This window comes from Pelophylax lessonae, assembly GCF_965119305.1.
Source record: "Pelophylax lessonae genome assembly, chromosome: 6".
In the NCBI taxonomy this organism is placed as follows: domain Eukaryota; kingdom Metazoa; phylum Chordata; class Amphibia; order Anura; family Ranidae; genus Pelophylax; species Pelophylax lessonae.
The window spans coordinates 279,206,919-279,225,485 of NC_138773.1; the positions used below are offsets into that span (position 1 = coordinate 279,206,919).

Sequence of the window (18,567 nt, forward strand, 5' to 3'; positions counted from 1 at the left end):
TCAGTTTGATGGTTCCTGGATTCAGTGTGGATGACCTTGTCCCTGCACTGTTCAGATGCTTTGGGTTTCTGATGCTAGGGATGCTGTTTTAAATGCCAATATGGAGATATGTGTCTGTGTAGAGGTGCAAACGTGTTGTGACACACGTAGAAGTGCAATGTATTTTTACATTTAGAAAATGGAGTGGATAGGGTAATAGCCATTGAACAAAGCCTGTTAATACCTGTTGCTAGCGCATCAAAACACATTGCTGCTGCCATTCCGTGCTGCCATTGACTTCCCTTGGCCTCCCAATGCTCTAAAATGCAGAAAAACTGAAATGTTGTATTTTTAAAAATGCACTGCACTGCAGTGCTGGGATGGGAATAGACACTATCTTTATTGTTGCAAACCATGACCTATACGTTTTGGCACATTGGAATGCATGCGTTAAAATGCCACAGTGTTAATGGGCCCTAATTGGCTTCAAGTGTGGCATTTTTATTAAGCAAATAAAATTTCAATCTCAATGTTTTTTAATGCAATTAAAAACAAAAAAGGTGGCTTTAATCGAGTGAAAGGATATTAAGTCCAAACTGGCCAATTAAGTGCAGTCCCAATTTTCCTTCTTTATTGAAGCACACAATTTACTGCCCGGTTTGACTTCACATTTGGCCAAATTCTGGTGGTCAGTCAAGCATTAGGATGCCATTCATAATGTTACCATAGCGCAGTGATGGGAAGAGGCCCTAATGGAAGAGCAGCTGTGATTTCAGTTCTTCTGTTGTGAACTTTAGAGATTAATATCTCCACAATGCCTATAGCTACAAAGGTGACTGAGGGTTCGTTCCAAAGCGGTTTTACTGCATTTTTTGAACACTTAGGTTGGTTTCACACAGGCTGTTCGATCAGTCAGATTTTCAGATGGATCTGTTTGGACCATCCATACTGTAGCTCTCTCTGGAGGAACGGATGTCAGCAAACACATGTCCGCTGACACCCGCCAGCATCCGATCTGGTCCTTTCCCCCAAAAACAGCAGATTGGATCGGATGACAGTGGGGGTCTGTTTCCATCGGACAGCCCCATACAGACCATCAGGGCCCTGCCCGTGTCCGCTCTGCATAGCGGAGTGTACACAGACCTGTCATCCACCTGCTCAGCAGTAAGATCCCCTTCTGAGCAGGCAGATGTACATTATGGGGGACGCCTGTGTGAAACCAGCCTAATAGTGGTTGTAAACCCTTACATGTATCCAGTGAGGTCACTATCCATGGGTAAACAGAGATTAAATAAAGCCTCCTACATAAATTGTACCTTTTAATCTGCAACCCTCTCTCCTCTACATCCGTTCAAGGTCCAGAATTTATAAAGCTTGTCTTAGCTGTCAGAAATCAGAAGGCGGAGAGTTGCAATTACACTCTGCAGAGCTCAGTGAGGAAAGCTCTGGCAGCTTATTGGAGGAAAGAGAAACAACCCCCCCCCCCCCTTCACACAGCACACTGGAACAAATCTGAGGCTGTAAACCAGCTGAAGCTCCCTCCCTTGTCACCTTTTTTTTCTTGGTGCCAGGAAAACTTGTCAGAATTGATTCATGCAGAGGAACAAAGCAGCGGGCAGAAATTACACTTAGTGATCTTATTTGAGACAAGTACACACTACAGAGGGATATGCTTTGTTCATAGTTTATGTCTGAGGTTTGGTGTTCATAATCTGAGCACAGATTTACTATAAAAATCACCCAAAAACTTTTTTCTTTTTTTCTTTCCTCATCAACTGCAATGCAACTAGTTTTTAAGGTGGCCATCAAATGGTCGGACCTGTAATTTTTGTTTTTACTATTTTTTTTTTGTAACAATGAGTGTTCAGAGGCTGTGGTAGAGGGTGCTCGGTGCATCCTCTGCACATATTCTTGAGCACCATTTGAATTTTCCATTATTAATTCTAGGTGTAAAACTCATGTCTAAGAGCAAACACTACATGATACCTGCCATTGCTTTTATTATCCAGACAGTACTCTTTTGTGCCAGCTAATATCTTCCTGTCTGGTGTAAGTGTCTTTTATGGCCACTGATGCAGCTATTTTTTTCTAGTTACATGGATCTTAGCCAAACTTCGCTATGATGTCAGGGGAGGTCAGACCCCAGTGACTGTAAAACTATATTACAGAAACTTACAGATGGCAGCCACCCCACCTTGAAGGCATTTGATGGCTAATAAAGTAGCCAGAAGTCACAGGGGCTTGATGCACTTCTGTATTTATCACCTAGGCTAAGAAAGACTGGAGGCAGGGGCGACAGCATCAATATGTATGTTTTTAAAGACTCCCAATAAAAATCTCTATAAATGAGGATTGAGGATCTTCACAGCTCTATCCATATGCAGCACATTTCTCCTACATACTAATTAAATCTCCTATACACACTTTCATGCACTCCCATATAACCCAACGTATCTACAGCGTATCATATTCTCAAATTTTCTTCCAATTCCCAATGTGTGGCCAGTTACAATCAACACTCAGAATTAGGAAGTCTTACTTGTCAGCATGGCTGGTGTATGACTCCACTATTGTATTTTTACCAGCTCAATCACATCTTCATACCGTAATAGATTGTAAGCTCTTATGAGCATGGCCTGCTTTCCATGTGTTCCCTTGTATATACTGTAAATAAAAAAAGGAAACCTGTAATTAAATTGCTATAGCTGACCACTTCATGAAAAATGAAGTTCCCTTGCTGTCTCTTTCACAGAGAGGTCATACATTGTAGCCTATTTTAGTAAAGGTTTCTTTAAAGTTCCAATGGACCTTCAGTTTAAATCTACTAAATACATTCCTACTAATCTACTAATCTACTAAATACATTCCAAGTGCATAAAAAAAAAGGCATTCCAAGTTGTATAGTTTGTTTTCCACATCCTGGTAGAAAATCCTATCTCTTGTGAGCCTGCTGTAGAGTGGGACTGTTGCTCTCTGTGTTGAAGCAGTGGTCTCTCTGCAGAGGTCTGACATGCCCACTGTTTAGTCAAAGTTTGAATTCTGCAATAAGCTTGGAGCATATGATTTGCTGACTGCAGAGTTCTGGGTCTTAGCAGGGGGAGTTCTGGACCTCTACAGGGAGACCACTGCTACCACATAGAGAGCAAGAATCCTTCTCTACATCATGCTGGCAGGGAACAGGTTTTCCTACTCAGGCTGTGGCTGCTTTCGAAAGAATGTATTTAGCTGTTCTAAGCTGAAAGTGTATTTGGGCTTTAGGCCCCTTAGCAAAGATACACCCAACATAAATAGCTAATGGTAAAGTCGTCATAGCATTTGAGGAGAAGGCCATTTGAGCTCTCTATTAAACAGAACCTAACTGTCCTGTTTTTCTTTTCCAGCCAAACAGAAGCAAAAAGTGGTAAGTTCCTGCTACAAAATTTCATAGTAGTAATGTCTGAATGTTATCTGATTGGGCCAACTAATGGGCCAATGTTATATTTTTAGACTGAGCATATACCGCCTTATGATGTTGTGCCATCTATGAGACCGGTAGTGTTAGTTGGTCCATCGCTCAAAGGATATGAGGTATGTAAACTGTAACTTTGCAAAAAATGTGTACCATAAAATATGTTACAAAAGTGCGCTAATGAAACAAGAGAACAAAACTGTCCATATAAATAAATAAATTCAAAGTGAATCAACAACTTGAAATAAAGTCCTTTGCATCCAAAAGAAAGTGATCCCAAATAAATACAGGAAAACAAACTGTTGAATAATGGGTGCTAAGCGTGATAAAGGATAGGTGAATGAACCTTTTCCCAGGAAACAGTCCAAATATGTGACTTAAAACAAAAGTACAATTTGGTGAGAACACCCAGTGATGTGTGTGGACTCTTACCACATTTGAGAGAGATGAAAACATATACAGGCATACCCCGCTTTAAGTACACTCACTTTAAGTACACTCGCGAGTAAGGACACAGCTTGTTCAGCTTGGCACGACACTACTCCCGGTTTTTAACATTAGTGTCTATAGGAAATCTTGGTCAGCTTGACATGGCACTGCTCCCAAACCATAAGTGACAGGGATACCAAACTTAGGGAGCACTGAGAGGGGACCCAGGACTACAATATATCCTGTTTGTGGCTGGCCAGCTTGCCTACGTATTCTACTAGTCCTGGATCCCCTTAACATGCTCCCCAAGCTTGATGTCCTTGTCACATGGTTTGGGAGCAATGCCATGTCAAGCTGACCAAGATTTCCTATGGAGCTAGTGTATTTACATGCATTGAGAAATGAAAAAAGGTATTGCTTCACTTTAAGTACATTTTCGTTTTACATACATGCTCTGGTCCCATTGTGTACTTAAAAGTGGGGTATGCCTGTACTGTGGTATCCACGAATCCAATTGGCCAGCTGGATGGAACAGGATCCCAACTGGGATGGATAAAACGTCAGCTTCTCGGTTGGGGAGATCTATGGGCTTCAAGGGGTGAGGATGCCACCAGGGAGATTACGCCAGAAAGAGAGAATGGGACTGATAGTGCATTACCTCCAAAATTTATTGTTAAAATCAAGTGGAAAGACACTTACACAAATCCAAACGATACACAGCATATAATCAATGTAGTCACGGACGCCTGCAGAACGATTCGGGACTTATAGCAGCACGGCTAGCTCCCTCCGACGCGTTTCCACTAACAAGTCGGCTTCTGGGACTGGAGCTTCTGTAACTGTAACTTTGCCAATAACCGCATCTAATTAGGATTATTTTTCACTGGGATTATGAAAATGTTATTTTTGGGTATATTTTTAATGTCAGTAAAAGGTGTAAATACCTTTATATCATAACAAGGTGGAAATATTTAATGAAAGAAAAGTGCCAAGGGGAAGAAAATGAAAAATACTTCTTGCTTCTCCATGCTGCCCAATTGTGAGATAGACTAGAGATGTAATGAGGAATGCTGCTTATTTTATTATAACCCTGCATGTAGAGGGCCCTATATCTGCAGATGGGTTTGGTCAGTAGTGGTGCTGGATCCGAGAAACATCTTAGGTCCTAATGATGTGGAAAAATGTAGAAGTGTTGGCATAGGCTTTCCCTCTACCCAACGAGGGAGTTTGAGTAAAAATTTGAGATGAAGAAAAAAGGAGTGCAAAAAGGACAAATGGTTTGGTATAAATTTTCATCTTATACTATGTGTTGAAATCCAGCGCATTTTGGGGGTAACAGAATCCTCTTTCTAAGTGGCTGTTACCAAAAAAACACAATATACATTACAGCAAATACGTCTATATAAAGCCTTCTTAGAATATAAGGTATTCAAATGTGTCATTCCATAACAAAAATAGAAAAACAGAAATAAGAAAATTATTCCCAATTTTAGAACATTGGGCGGAGCCTTGCAAATCATTCCTTTATGTACAATTAGCCAGATGCACATCCATAACCTCTGGTGTATAGTATAAATATAGCCCAATATTATAGAGCCACTTACTCCAAACTACATACAGCTGTTTCATGCTTTTTTTTGGCCACCAACAGTGCAGTATATGGAAATCATAGCTGTTGGGACACCAACAGGATGGTATATCCATACAGGTTTTAACCACTTAAGCCCCGGGGGATTTGGCTGCCCAAAGACCAGGCCCTATTTTGCACTGCGTGATTTTAACGGACAATTGCACGGACGTGCGACACTGTACCCAAATGAAATTGACGTCCTTTTTTTCCCATAAACAGAGCTTTCTTTTGGTGGTATTTGATCACCTGTGCGATTTATACTTTTTGCGTTATAAACAAAAAAAGAGCGACAATTTTGAAAAAATAATATTTTTCACCTTTTTTTATATGAAACCCCCCCCAAAATGTAAAAATCAATTTTTTTTAACATTTTAGGCCAATTTGTTTTCTGCTACATATGTTGGTAAAAAAATCGCAATAAGTGTATTTTGATTGGTTTGCGCAAAAGTTATTGCGTTTACTAACTAAGGGAAAGATTTTTGTCATTTTTATTGTTTTAACGAGTAATGGCGGTGATCTGCGTTTTTTTTTTTGCGAGACTGCGACATTGCGGCGGACAGATCGAACCCTTGATTGACATTTTTGACACTTTTGGGGGTACCAGTGACATTACTACAGTAATCAGTGCTATACATATGCACTGTTACTGTAAAAATGACACTGGCAGCGAAGGGGTTAACTTTATTGGTGATGCAGGGGTTAAGTGTATTCCCTAGGGGCGTGCTTCTAACTGTAAAGGGGTGTGGCTAGTGATGTAACCACAGAGACATACGATCCTACATAGCAGGATCGTATGATCTCTGCAGTTATACCAGGGAGAATGACAGGTGGCTTTGTTTACATTAGCCGCCTGCCTTTCTCCCTCTGCACTGGGAGATCGCGAGTGACCGGCAGACATCGGGTCCGCCGGTCACACGCGCTGACATGTTAGGGAACGAGCGGGGGTGGGAGCGCGCCTCCTGAGCCGCGCGCTCGCCTCCTAGAGGCTCTCAGGCTAGCGACGTAGTACTACGTCACTTTCCCTGTACGGGGCTGACTGCCGCAGTAAATATACTGTGGGCGGTCGGCAAGTGGTTAATGATAAGGAATTAAAAATTCCCCCAATGGAATCAGAATGTAGCACAGTAAAGTCTTCTTAAAACAGAATGAATTTGCTATCAAATATTCCAAAATAAGAGGACTATTCCTCCTTTTCAGGCAATGGCTGGAACATTTCTTTATTCCCCATCAAATATATATAGAAAAATACATTTTTATTGATGTTTTGTACAGTATATAAAGCATATTTACAAAATTAAAACAGTAAAATAAAGGAACAAGAACAGTGTTAAAGAAAAAGCGTTAGTTACATGTAATTCCATTATTATTTTTTGGAATTCTTTGTTATTATCGAACAGACCTTTTATGAGTCCGAACCGACCTCAGCAAAGTGGGTAAATGCAAAAACTGTTCTGCAACAATGATGAAACCAGCCGGGTTATTGGGCAGACAGGGTATCAGCCCTTTTCTGTTTCAAGTATTTTATTGAATAATGAAAGTGAGTAACAACGTTTGACATGCAGAACAATGCAAGGTAATGTAAACAGAGCTTGGTAACAGAGCATGACCAATAACAGTAACTACAGCATTTCGTGAGGGTTAATAGACAAGGGGCGGTAAAATGGGTGGTTACGAGAGATTAGTGATTGGTAGCACCAACCCACCGGCACCCCATATAGGGAGCACACTGTGCCGAGGTGGGGAGGCAAAACCAACCAATTGTTAAACTAAAAGGGAACATTGCCCAAGTCTACCGTATCGCGTGGGAAGAGGCAGGGGGAGGAGAGGAACCTCACGGGTATCTACCAAACAGGAAAAACATGGGCTACAGTCAGTCAGACTGAGGAAACAAGTCGAACGGGTAACCTGTAAACTGTAGTTAAAATGACAAGGTAGATTAAACTCAGACGTTGTACGTGCTACAACATATGTATGCAGAAGGAAGGCAGCAGGGAGGGGGAGGGACAGGGAGAAGGGGGTAACAAGAGGGAACAAGGATAAAAAAGGGGGAGGGGTAGAAAGAGGGGGAAGGATCGCCGGGGGGGGGCCAGTACATAAGGAGTGGGGGTTTTGGGTCCCCAGGTTTGGTTCAGGGCAGCAGTAGGGAGCTATCAAAATTGGGGGGAAGAAAATTGTCAACCCAAGGTTGCCAGATTCTATCATACTTCTCGACTGTATCTGTCAAAACAACATCGATTTTGGCGTGAATCATAGCGTTGGTGATTTGGTGTTTCACTTCAGTCAACGGCAGGTGTGGGGATTTCCACGCTTTCGCAATGGTTTGTTTAGCCGCTGTTGTGACCTGTAGGAACAGTTTGTGGCGGAATTTGGACACATTATCCGGTTTTACATTCAAGAGAGCCAGTAGGGGGTCAGACGAGATCGGAACGTCCATCAGGGTGGAGAGGATTTCGAAGACGGCCTGCCAAAACTTTTGCACCAATGGACAAGTCCACCAAATGTGCAAGTGTGTGCCCGTCTCCAGGCAACCCCGAAAGCATGCTGCAGAGTAGGAGGGTGAAAATTTTGCAATGCGTGCGGGTACTAAATACCATCGCATCAGGTATCAGCCCTTTTATTATACAATGTTAATATACAGTATTCTATTATTCTAGCCATGACGATATTCAAAATATAGAACAGCCAGCAAGCAAAAAATGCAACATTCTAACCCTTTCTTTCAGATAAATGTTACAGTAACTAAAAACTGCTATCTTTTACAAAAAAATACAAAATAGATTCCCTTTCACAGCTAAATAGAATACAGTTTATCTACATTGTAGTTCATCAGAAAGAATGAAGAGATTCTGGACAACCTTCTCCAACACAGATACAAGAAGCCTATGAGATATATTTGTGGGTGATAATGGATTGCTCTCAGAGCCCTGGGAAGGATCAGCAAACACATATGTGGATTGTTAAACTTAGTTGAAAGAAGGGTGAACATCTAAATGAACTAAAATTCTGACAATGAATATGGTCCTCCTTCAGAAAAAAGTTACTGTCATGCAAACAAAAGTTTGTGTAATTAAAAATATATATATATATATATATATATATATATATATATATATATATATATATTTATATATATATATATATATATATATATATATATATATATATATATCTCTATCTATCTATCTATCTATCTATCTATCTATCTATCTATCTATTGTATATATATATTATACAGTGTACAGTAAAACCTTGGATTGCGAGCATAATTCGTTCTGGAAACATGCTTGTAATCCAAAGCACTCTTATATCAAAGCACATTTCCCCATAAGAAATAATGGAAACTCAGATGATTCGTTCCACAAGTCCTTCAGTTTATAGTCTATATACAAAGATTATAGCAATGTGATAGGTTGTGTAACCATAAAATGTCCATCCACAATATGCAGCCTTCCCAAGGGGATTAGAAGCAAAATCTAGCAGAGCTACAGAAAATAAGAGAGATGAGAGGGGCCTCTAAGTGTAGCAATATGGTTACATTTAATAATGAAGGTTCAACATTTAGCAACTCAAATGGTTGATGATTAAAATAGGCACACCTAAGTATGCAGGCATCCGGGGTTAAGCTGTCCACATAGACCATCTTCTGAACCACTGACTCTCACCACTGTCAGTCTGCAATCGTGACCGGGAAGAATAGCCTGCAGTAGAGTGATCTGAAAGTGAGGCTTTGAATCACTTGTGGAGTGCAGCAGGGAAGGGATGATGAAGATTGCTGTGCAGAGGATGGTCTATGTGGACAGCTTTACCCCAGATGCCTGCATACTTAGATGTGCCTATTTTAATCATCAACCATGTGAGTTGCTAAATATTGAACCTTCATTAAATGTAACCATATTGCTACACTTTAGAGGCTCCTCTCTTCTTTTTTATACATGACGCTACTTGTATATCAAGACATCGCTTGTATATCAAGTCAAAATTTATTTTAAAAATTTGCTTGTCTTGCAAAGCGCTCTCAAACCAAGTTACTCTCAAACCAAGGTTTTACTGTATACAATTATGTACAGTATTTACAGTATATGTAGGTTTAAGTATACGCAAATATTTTTGCTATATATTCAGTATATTCCTATAACCTCATGGACTTTGTATATTTAGAATCTACGTATAAATATGAAATATATTTATAAATATTAAACTTTGTTTTGCATGATTATTTCATTTAGAGGTATAAAATAATAGAAATAACCTGTTTATCTGTGGTACCTCCAGGTAGTGGCTAATAAGATCACATGCATAGACAAACATTACATCTTCTGCACATTCCAAAATTGAATGATAAAAATGTAAAACATTCAGTATGGTAATCCAACAAAATATTTCATTCAATGCCCTGACAAACAATTTTTCAGAAATACGTATGAATGGTTCTAATGCTAAGGGCTCATGTACACTACAGCTTCTAAACTTGAGTTTGGGAGCTTTGGGCATTTGTTTTGCCAAAACTCCTAAACTCAACTCCTTAAGACTGCTTTCACACCTTGGCGTTTTGAGTCGAGGTTAGATTTTGCCCGCGATTTCAAAACGCTGAAGTGTGAATGACAATCTCAAAACGCACATTTGAGATGCCATTCATTTGAATGGCACCTAAAATCACAGGGAGGTTATGCTGCGATTGTCATGGGGATTAATCACAGTGAAATTGCGGCAACCCGCGTCGTGCAAAGCTTGTCACCCAAAAAAAGTTCAGGAGCTACTTTTGGATGACATGCTTCAAGCGCTGCAGGTGTGCATTCTGCGATTTGTCATTCACACCTCAGCGCTATAATTGGGCAGAATTGTGGGAAATCTGCCCGCGATTCAAAACGCCAAGGGGTGAATGCAGTCTTGAAGCCTATGTGTCCATGCTTATATGGGCTTTTACAAGAGTTTAAAAAAGCTGCTGCAGTTAGGGGAGGTTCAATCTCCCTCCCCTAAACGCTAAAGAATCGCATTCAGGATAGGAACGCTTTGACCTTTGAATCTCCACAATTTTGCCGCGTTTTCCCACAAGCGGCAGTCAACCTAGTCTGTGTGTTCATGAGCCCTAATTGAATGGCTAGCTTTAGGCCTCATGCACACAGGTTGTTTTTTTTAACTCTGCTAAAAGCCTGCAGCATTTTTGCAGAAAAAATGCCTGATGCTTGTAAAAGTGTATAAAGCTTTTAGGAGCTTTTACAGGTGTCAAGCTGTTGCACGTTAATTCATTTTATTGGCCAGAATAAATAATTTATTCTGCCCATTGAAATTAACTAATGCTGAAGCACTAGTGTTTAGGCGCGTTTGTCAACTTTTAGTAGCGTCAAGCTTTTTTTCTGCCCTAACTCTGGATGCACTGGCTGGGGTTGTTTTTTTTTCTGCCCCTAGAAGCCTCTAAAGCAGTGGTTCTTAACCTGGGTTCGATCGAACCCCAGGGGTTCGGTGAGTCAGTCTCGCGGGTTCGGCGGGGGTCAAGACACACACCGACTCATATGATTCGTGATGACACGCCCCGCTCATCCCCCCGAGAAAATATTACTGATTGTGAGGCCGAACGCACCCCGGGAAATCAGAGCTGCGGTCGGGACAACTCACAGCCATTAGACATAGACACTTGACGCTCCGCCCCCTGTACCTCCCCCAGCAGGTTTCCAGCCTATCTCCTGCATGCTGCTTGCTGCTTGCTGCTTGAGTGGGCGGGATGGGGATGTACCTGACCACGGAGATCGCGCCCGCCTGGAAGAGGGAAGTGTGAGCAGCTGAGCAGAGGGAGCCGAGTGAATGTTCCTGGAGGTAGGCTCAGCTAGCTGTACATGGTGGGTTTGTTTACAAGCACCTCTATGCTAAGTCTGCTGAGTTACTGCAGCTCAGCATAGAGGTGCTGTTAGCTGAAAAAATGGAAATGCATGTCCTTTTCATTTAGCTCAATAAAGCATTGTGAATGCCCCCTGGTGTGTGCCTTCCTGATACCCCATGGTATGCCCTCCCAACACCTCCCCCCAAGTGTGTGCCCTCCTGATACCCCATGGTATGCCCTTCCAACACCTCCCCCCCCAGTGTGTGCCCTCCTGACACCCCATGGTATGCCTTCCCAAACCCCCCCCCCTCCCTCAGTGTGTGCCCTCCTGACACCCCCAAGTCACACTGATTTGCAGTAAATATTTATTATTATGTTTTTGTGTGAAAATCATGTTTTAATGGTTTTGTTCTTTGTTCTTAATGGTTTTGTTCTTTAATGGTTTTGTTCATTTTGTGCACCTATGTATAATGAATATAGACCTAAATATATACCTATGTTTTGAATTCGAAAAAATCATATTTTATTTTTCCAATTAAGAAGGGTTCGGTGAATGCGCATATGAAACTGATGGGGTTCAGTACCTCCAACAAGGTTAAGAACCACTGCTCTAAAAGCTCCTGCCACTAAACACTGCTAAAAGCCTATGTGTGCATGGACACCTAGGCTAACATGGAGGGGCATTTAGAGACAGGAAAAAACAGCTAGATGCTCCTAGGAGCAGTTGTAAAAACGTCCAGTGTGCATGAGGCCTTAGTCTGGAGTGCAATTTCTGATTCTAGACCTCTTCTCTTTTAATTCTTTCCCTTCTTTCACAACCTGTTCACTTTTTTCTCTCCTCTCCAATCTTCTTTCCAACCTCTTCTCATCTTGGAAGGTGACGGACATGATGCAGAAAGCACTTTTTGACTTCCTGAAGCACAGGTTTGATGGGAGGTGAGGGCAAGCAAAAGCCACATACAGTACATGGATCCTTTTCTCAGTACTGTGTACTTGTATTATAAAAAAAATAAAGTGTTTCTTTTTTTGTACATTCACCAGAGTTGTATAAAGTACTCGAAACCCATACTTGAGTAAAAGTACAAGTGCTCGATCAAAAAGTGACTTGAGTAGAAGTGGAAGTGCTCGATCAAAAAGTGACTTCAGTAGAAGTACTAAAGTATTCAACATTTTTTGTACTTAAGTATTGCAAGTAGTTTTTTTTAAATATTTTACTACTCAAGTACTGAAAGTAAAAGTACCAGTAGTTTTGAAAAAAAATTGCTACTCAAGTACTGAAAGTAAAAGTACAAGTACTGTCTTATGTAGTTATTAAAGAAAGAAGTCAAAAGTTTGAACATCATATTGTTTTTTATTATTTCAAATGCAGCTTTTATTTATACATACAGTAGCATTTATTTTTGTATGCGCTGATAATACACATGTTTTGAGCTTCATGAAACCTGCCATCTACTGTTCTGGCAGTGGTCATTTTTATAATAGTAATGAGTAACTATGCAGCACAAAAAAAAAAAATATCGGAGTAGAAGTATTGAAATCATTGAAAAAATGTAGTGAAGTAAAAGTGGAAGTAGGAGAAAAAAATTCTACTCTAGGAAAGTACAGATACCGCCTTTCGGTACTTAAGTACAGTAGTGAAGTAGTTCTACTTAGTTACTATACATCTCTGACATTCACTAAACAATTACTGATGCTATATTTAAATTAGCTGATGTTCTTCATGTGAAATTTCCATCATCCTTAACATCCTAGCTGAAATGTCACATCAAGAAGTAGCAGCGTTGCATGGCTGAATGGGATAGAAGGGGCAAAGCAAAGGTGATTAACACATATTCAGATTTGCATTATCTCCCAGCTGTAGCTCTGATTGTGTTATATTTCACGCTCTGGTGTTAGGTGGGGTAGGTGTTTAGACAGCATATGGCCAGGCAGAGATCACACATGTGCCAAGAGACAATAGAAGTCACTATGCGCATAGAAACATAGAAACATAGAAACATAGAATGTGTCGGCAGATAAGAACCATTTGGCCCATCTAGTCTGCCCAATATATCTGAATCCTATGAATAGTCCCTGGCCCTATCTTGTATGAAGGATAGCCTTATGCCTATCCCATGCATGCTTAAACTCCTTCACTGTATTTGCAGCTACCACTTCTGCAGGAAGGTTATTCCATGCATCCACTACTCTCTCAGTAAAGTAATACTTCCTCATATTACTTTTAAACCTTTGCCCCTCTAATTTAAAACTGTGTCCTCTTGTGGTAGTTTTTCTTCTTTTAAATATGCTCTCCTCCTTTACCGAGTTGATTCCCTTTATGTATTTAAATGTTTCTATCATATCCCCTCTGTCTCTTCTTTCTTCCAAGCTATACATGTTAAGGTCCTTTATCCTTTCCTGGTAAGTTTTTTCCTGCAATCCATGTACTAGTTTAGTAGCTCTTCTCTGAACTCTCTCTAGAGTATCTATATCCTTCTGGAGATATGGCCTCCAGTACTGCGCACAATACTCCAAGTGAGGTCTCACCAGTGTTCTGTACAGCGGCATAAGCACTTCTCTCTTTCTACTGCTTATACCTCTCCCTATACATCCAAGCATTCTGCTGGCATTTCGTGCTGCTCTATTACATTGTCTTCCCACCTTTAAGTCTTCTGAAATAATTACTCCTAAATCCCTTTCCTCAGATACTGAGGTCAGGACTGTGTCAAATATTCTATATTCTGCCCTTGGGTTTTTACGCCCCAGGTGCATTATCTTGCACTTATCCACATTAAATTTCAGTTGCCAGAGTTCTGACCATTCTTCTAGTTTTCCTAAATCCTTTTCCATTTGGCGTTTCCCTCCAGGAACATCAACCCTGTTACATATCTTTGTGTCATCAGCAAAAAGACAAACCTTACCATCGAGGCCTTTTGCAATATCACTTATGAAGATATTAAACAAAATTGGTCCCAGTACAGATCCCTGAGGTACCCCACTGGTAACATGACCTTGTTCTGAATGTTCTCCATTGACTACAACCCTCTGTTGTCTGTCACTCAGCCACTGCCTAATCCACTCAACAATATGGGAGTCCATGCTCAATGACTGCAGTTTATTGATAAGTCTTCTATGTGGGACAGTGTCAAAAGCCTTACTAAAATCTAGATATGCAATGTCTACTGCACCTCCACCGTCTATTATTTTAGTCACCCAGTCAAAAAAATCTATAAGATTTGTTTGACATGATCTCCCTGAAGTAAACCCATGTTGTTTTTCATCTTGCAATCCATGGGATTTAAGATGTTCCACAATCCTATCCTTTAATAGGGTTTCCATTAATTTGCCTACTATTGATGTCAGACTCACTGGTCTATAGTTGCTCGATTCCTCCCTACTACCTTTCTTGTGAATGGGCACGACATTTGCCAATTTCCAGTCTTCCGGGACGACTCCTGTTACTAATGATTGGTTAAATAGATCTGTTAATGGTTTTGCCAGCTCACCACTAAGCTCTTTTAATAATCTTGGGTGTATCCCATCAGGACCCTGTGACTTATTTGTCTTCACTTTAGACAGCAATCTTAGAATGTCTTCCTCTGTAAAGACACATGCATCAAATGATTCATTAGTCATCCTTTCAAGTGGAGGTCCTTCTCCTTCTTTTTCTTCTGTAAAAACTGAACAGAAGTATTCATTAAGGCAGTCAGCTAGCCCTTTATTTTCTTCTACATACCTTCCGTCCTTTGTTTTTAATTTAGTTATTCCTTGTTTTAATTTCCTTTTTTCATTTATATATCTGAAGAATGTCTTATCCCCCTTTTTCATAGACTGAGCTAGTTTTTCTTCTGCCTGCGCTTTAGAAGTTCTTATAACTTGCTTGGCCTCTTTCTGCCTAATCTTGTAGATTTCCTTATCTTCATTGCTCTGGGTTTTTTTATAATTACAAAATGCTAGCTTTTTATTTTTAATGATTTGGGCCACTTCTGCTGAGTACCACAGTGGTCTCTTCCTTTTTTTGCTTTTACTGACAAGTCTAATGCAATTTTCTGTTGCCTTCAATAATGCACCTTTTAAGTAGTCCCATTTCTCCTGGACTCCATGTAATCCGTTCCAGTCTGATAAGGACTCATTTATGACTAATTTCATTTTTGAAAAGTCTGTTTTTCTAAAATCTAAAACTTTTGTTTTTGTGTGGTGTGACTCTTTCACAGTTCTTATATTAAACCACACTGACTGGTGATCACTAGATCCCAAGGTTTCGCCTACAATGACATCATATACCGAATCCCCATTTGTGAATACCAGATCCAAAATGGCCTCCCTCCGGGTTGGCTCCTCAACCACTTGTTGCAGAGACAACCCCAGTAGGGAATTTAGAATATCTGTACTCCTGGTAGAACTTGCTATTTTGGTTTTCCAGTTTATATCTGGAAGATTGAAATCTCCCATAATGAGCATCTTCCTGCACCATGCACATGTTCTATGTAATGCAGTGCTTGTAGCAATGTAACATTAAAGCCATCAAAGGATTATAATGAGGTAGCGGTAAGTAAAAGCAAAGCGTTATTAATCAATATAACAGCATTTCAAGGTCATCTGCAACTAAACCCCAGGCAAGCAGCGAAAATGGAAAGTTGATATAGTCCAACCAGTGTTAATTTCGTCGACTAAAACCGACTAAAACGTTTTTGTCTACTAAATTAACACAATTTTAGTCGACTAAAATACGACTAAAACTAAAACAATTCAGATAACTAAAATATGACTAAAACCAAAATGGCATTTTAGTCTTAAGACTAAAATACGACAAAAACTAAAATGGCATTTTAGTCAAAAGACTATAACTAAATGGAAATTTGCTGCCAAAATTAACACTGGTGCATGCTCAAAGCTTAATACCATAAATAATAACATATTAGATTTTTCACTCCAGGACCAGCAGTAGTATATAATGAGTTTGGAAATTGTAGAGAAATGCTTAAATAATGCATTACAAATTACAATTGAACTACACCCAGTCGATTATAGATGACTAAAATTAGTGTTACTCGACTAAAATGTAGGACGTAGGACATAGTAAAATGTACTGGAGTTTTAGTCGACTAAATACGACTAAAACTAAAACACTTGCAGAAGACTAAAATGGGACTAAAACTAAAATGCCATTTTAGTCCTAAGACTAAGACTAAAACTAAATTGAAATTTGCTGCCAAAATTAACACTGAGTCCAAAATGTAAGCTGTTTTACCTGTCAAAGGATTTGTAATTCTGTTTAGCCAGTCTTGAGATTCTGCTGGACGTCACAGACCTGTCTATAGCCTACATGCTAGTTAAGTTGAGCAGTAGATCACTCTTATGGCCATGTCTGTGCTCAACCATCCGGAATATCATTGATTTGACCTTCTTCCTGCTTCTTTTGCATTGTATTAGGAGAAAACCTCTTCTGATGCAAACAAAAGTCCATCAACCGTATGATTGGATGGAGTCTACTCCTCCGTAGTCTGAGTGATTCTGTACAGGGAGTTGCCGGGACCTGTTAGAGAGTCATATATAGTTACATAGTTAGTCTATGGAGATCGGAGGGTTCAGGTCCTGAATAGCTCTGTATACACCACACCTAACTAACTATAAAATTGTCAATGATAGTCACAGTCCCAATAAAAAGTCCACGAAGGAGGTAATCAAATAGATTTAGTCCACACACCAGTAAATCAGATGGAAAAATGAATCACCAACCACCAAGTAAAAATAAGATGAGCTGCTTACCAGATGGTGTTGACCCTCAAATTATAGAGAGGTCATCACCAGCGAAGATGACCCAGCTATATCCATATGATCTCCGCTGGTGATGACCTCTCTATAATTTGAGGGTCAACACCATCTGGTAAGCAGCTCATCTTATTTTCACTTGGTGGTTGGTGATTCGCTTTTCCATCTGACTCACTGGTGTGTGGACTAAATTCATTGATTACCTCCTTCATGGACTTTTTATTGGGACTGTGATTATCACTGACAATTTTATAATTACTTAGGCGCTGCTCTTCTCCCTTTTTTATATATACACATCTGACCACCTTCAAAAATTCATGGTCATCGGGGCTAAGCGCTTTGCCTGGAAGTGTTCATAATCCTCTTCTTGAGCGAGTAGACTTCGATGCCTACATGCTCAAAATATGGAAGTCTCTGTCTTATGAATAGAGGAGTTGTATAGACTGTAGGGCACTGATAGAATCGGCTGTGAAGAAAAAAAACAAGATTTTATAGGTAGATACTGGCCTTTTTACCAGAAATTACTTAGGCTCCATTCACACCTGGGCGTTTTTGAGTATTTTTCAGCTCCAAAAACGCTAAAAAAAAAACGTTCCAAAACGTCCAACAAGTAAAACCCCATTCATTTAAATGGCCCCTGTTCACATCTGAGCGTTTTGCAAAACGCCTGTAGCTGAAAAAAGTACATGAGCTTCTTTTTGGGCTGATTACCAGCGTTTTTGATAGATGTCAATGCCTGCCTCCAAAAATGCCTGAAAAAAACGCCTGAAAATCGCAGTAAAAACCGCGGTAAAACGCTACACTCAAGTGTGAATGCAGCCTTAGATATAAGCTACCGTCCAAGTTAAAAGGATTTCACTTTGCTGTGCACAAATTACAAATATAATAATCCTCAGTGAACATGTTTAATACGGTTCTGTTTCCTCGTTTTTAGGATATCTATCACAAGGGTGACGGCTGACATTTCTCTCGCCAAGAGGTCCGTGTTAAATAATCCAACCAGGAGAGCTATAATTGAACGCTCCAACACCAGATCCAGTTTAGGTAAGACCCTTTACAGCAAATAAAAAATATACTGAGAATAATTTATAAAAACTAGAGCAAGGAAAAATCTGTGTTGCCAATGATAATTCTTTAGGTGTAAGCTTTCATTTTCCAATCTGTATGAGAAATGAGATCTGGAATTAGATTGGCTACTTGGGACAACCCATATGGCTGTCTCCAGTCTTCTTAATTTAGATATCTAGGCCTAGGAGCATTGCACAAACATCACACAAGATAAGCGTGCCAGAATATAGAAAATACCAACCATAAAGCATCACTTTTTAGAGAGAAAACAAGTGTCTCATAAGTAAAACTTGGTAGCAAATGTTCAACTGGCACAGTGTTGTCCATGGTACCAAATAAATGTGCATCCCTTAGGCTCGGGCCACACTTGCCGGCAGGCTGGTTGCAGGTGCAGGAATCGCACTTGTTCCGGCTTCCGCAACCACCCGAAACCAAATTACACTGCTT

General features: G+C 40.1%; 1 protein-coding gene across 3 annotated transcripts in view; it reads left to right on the top strand.

Moving 5' to 3' along the window:
- The window catches only part of CACNB4 (calcium voltage-gated channel auxiliary subunit beta 4), a 302,149-nt gene that overhangs the window by 250,512 nt on the left and 33,070 nt on the right, over window positions 1-18,567 (top strand). For 2 of the 3 annotated variants that reach the window (XM_082261118.1, XM_082261119.1), the window contains 4 exons: window positions 3,360-3,379; window positions 3,466-3,546; window positions 12,179-12,237; window positions 17,987-18,096. In XM_082261118.1, the coding sequence (XP_082117244.1) occupies window positions 3,360-3,379; window positions 3,466-3,546; window positions 12,179-12,237; window positions 17,987-18,096 (270 nt within the window). The remainder of the gene's footprint in view (window positions 1-3,359; window positions 3,380-3,465; window positions 3,547-12,178; window positions 12,238-17,986; window positions 18,097-18,567) is intronic. The other variant, XM_082261120.1, reaches the window with a different exon arrangement.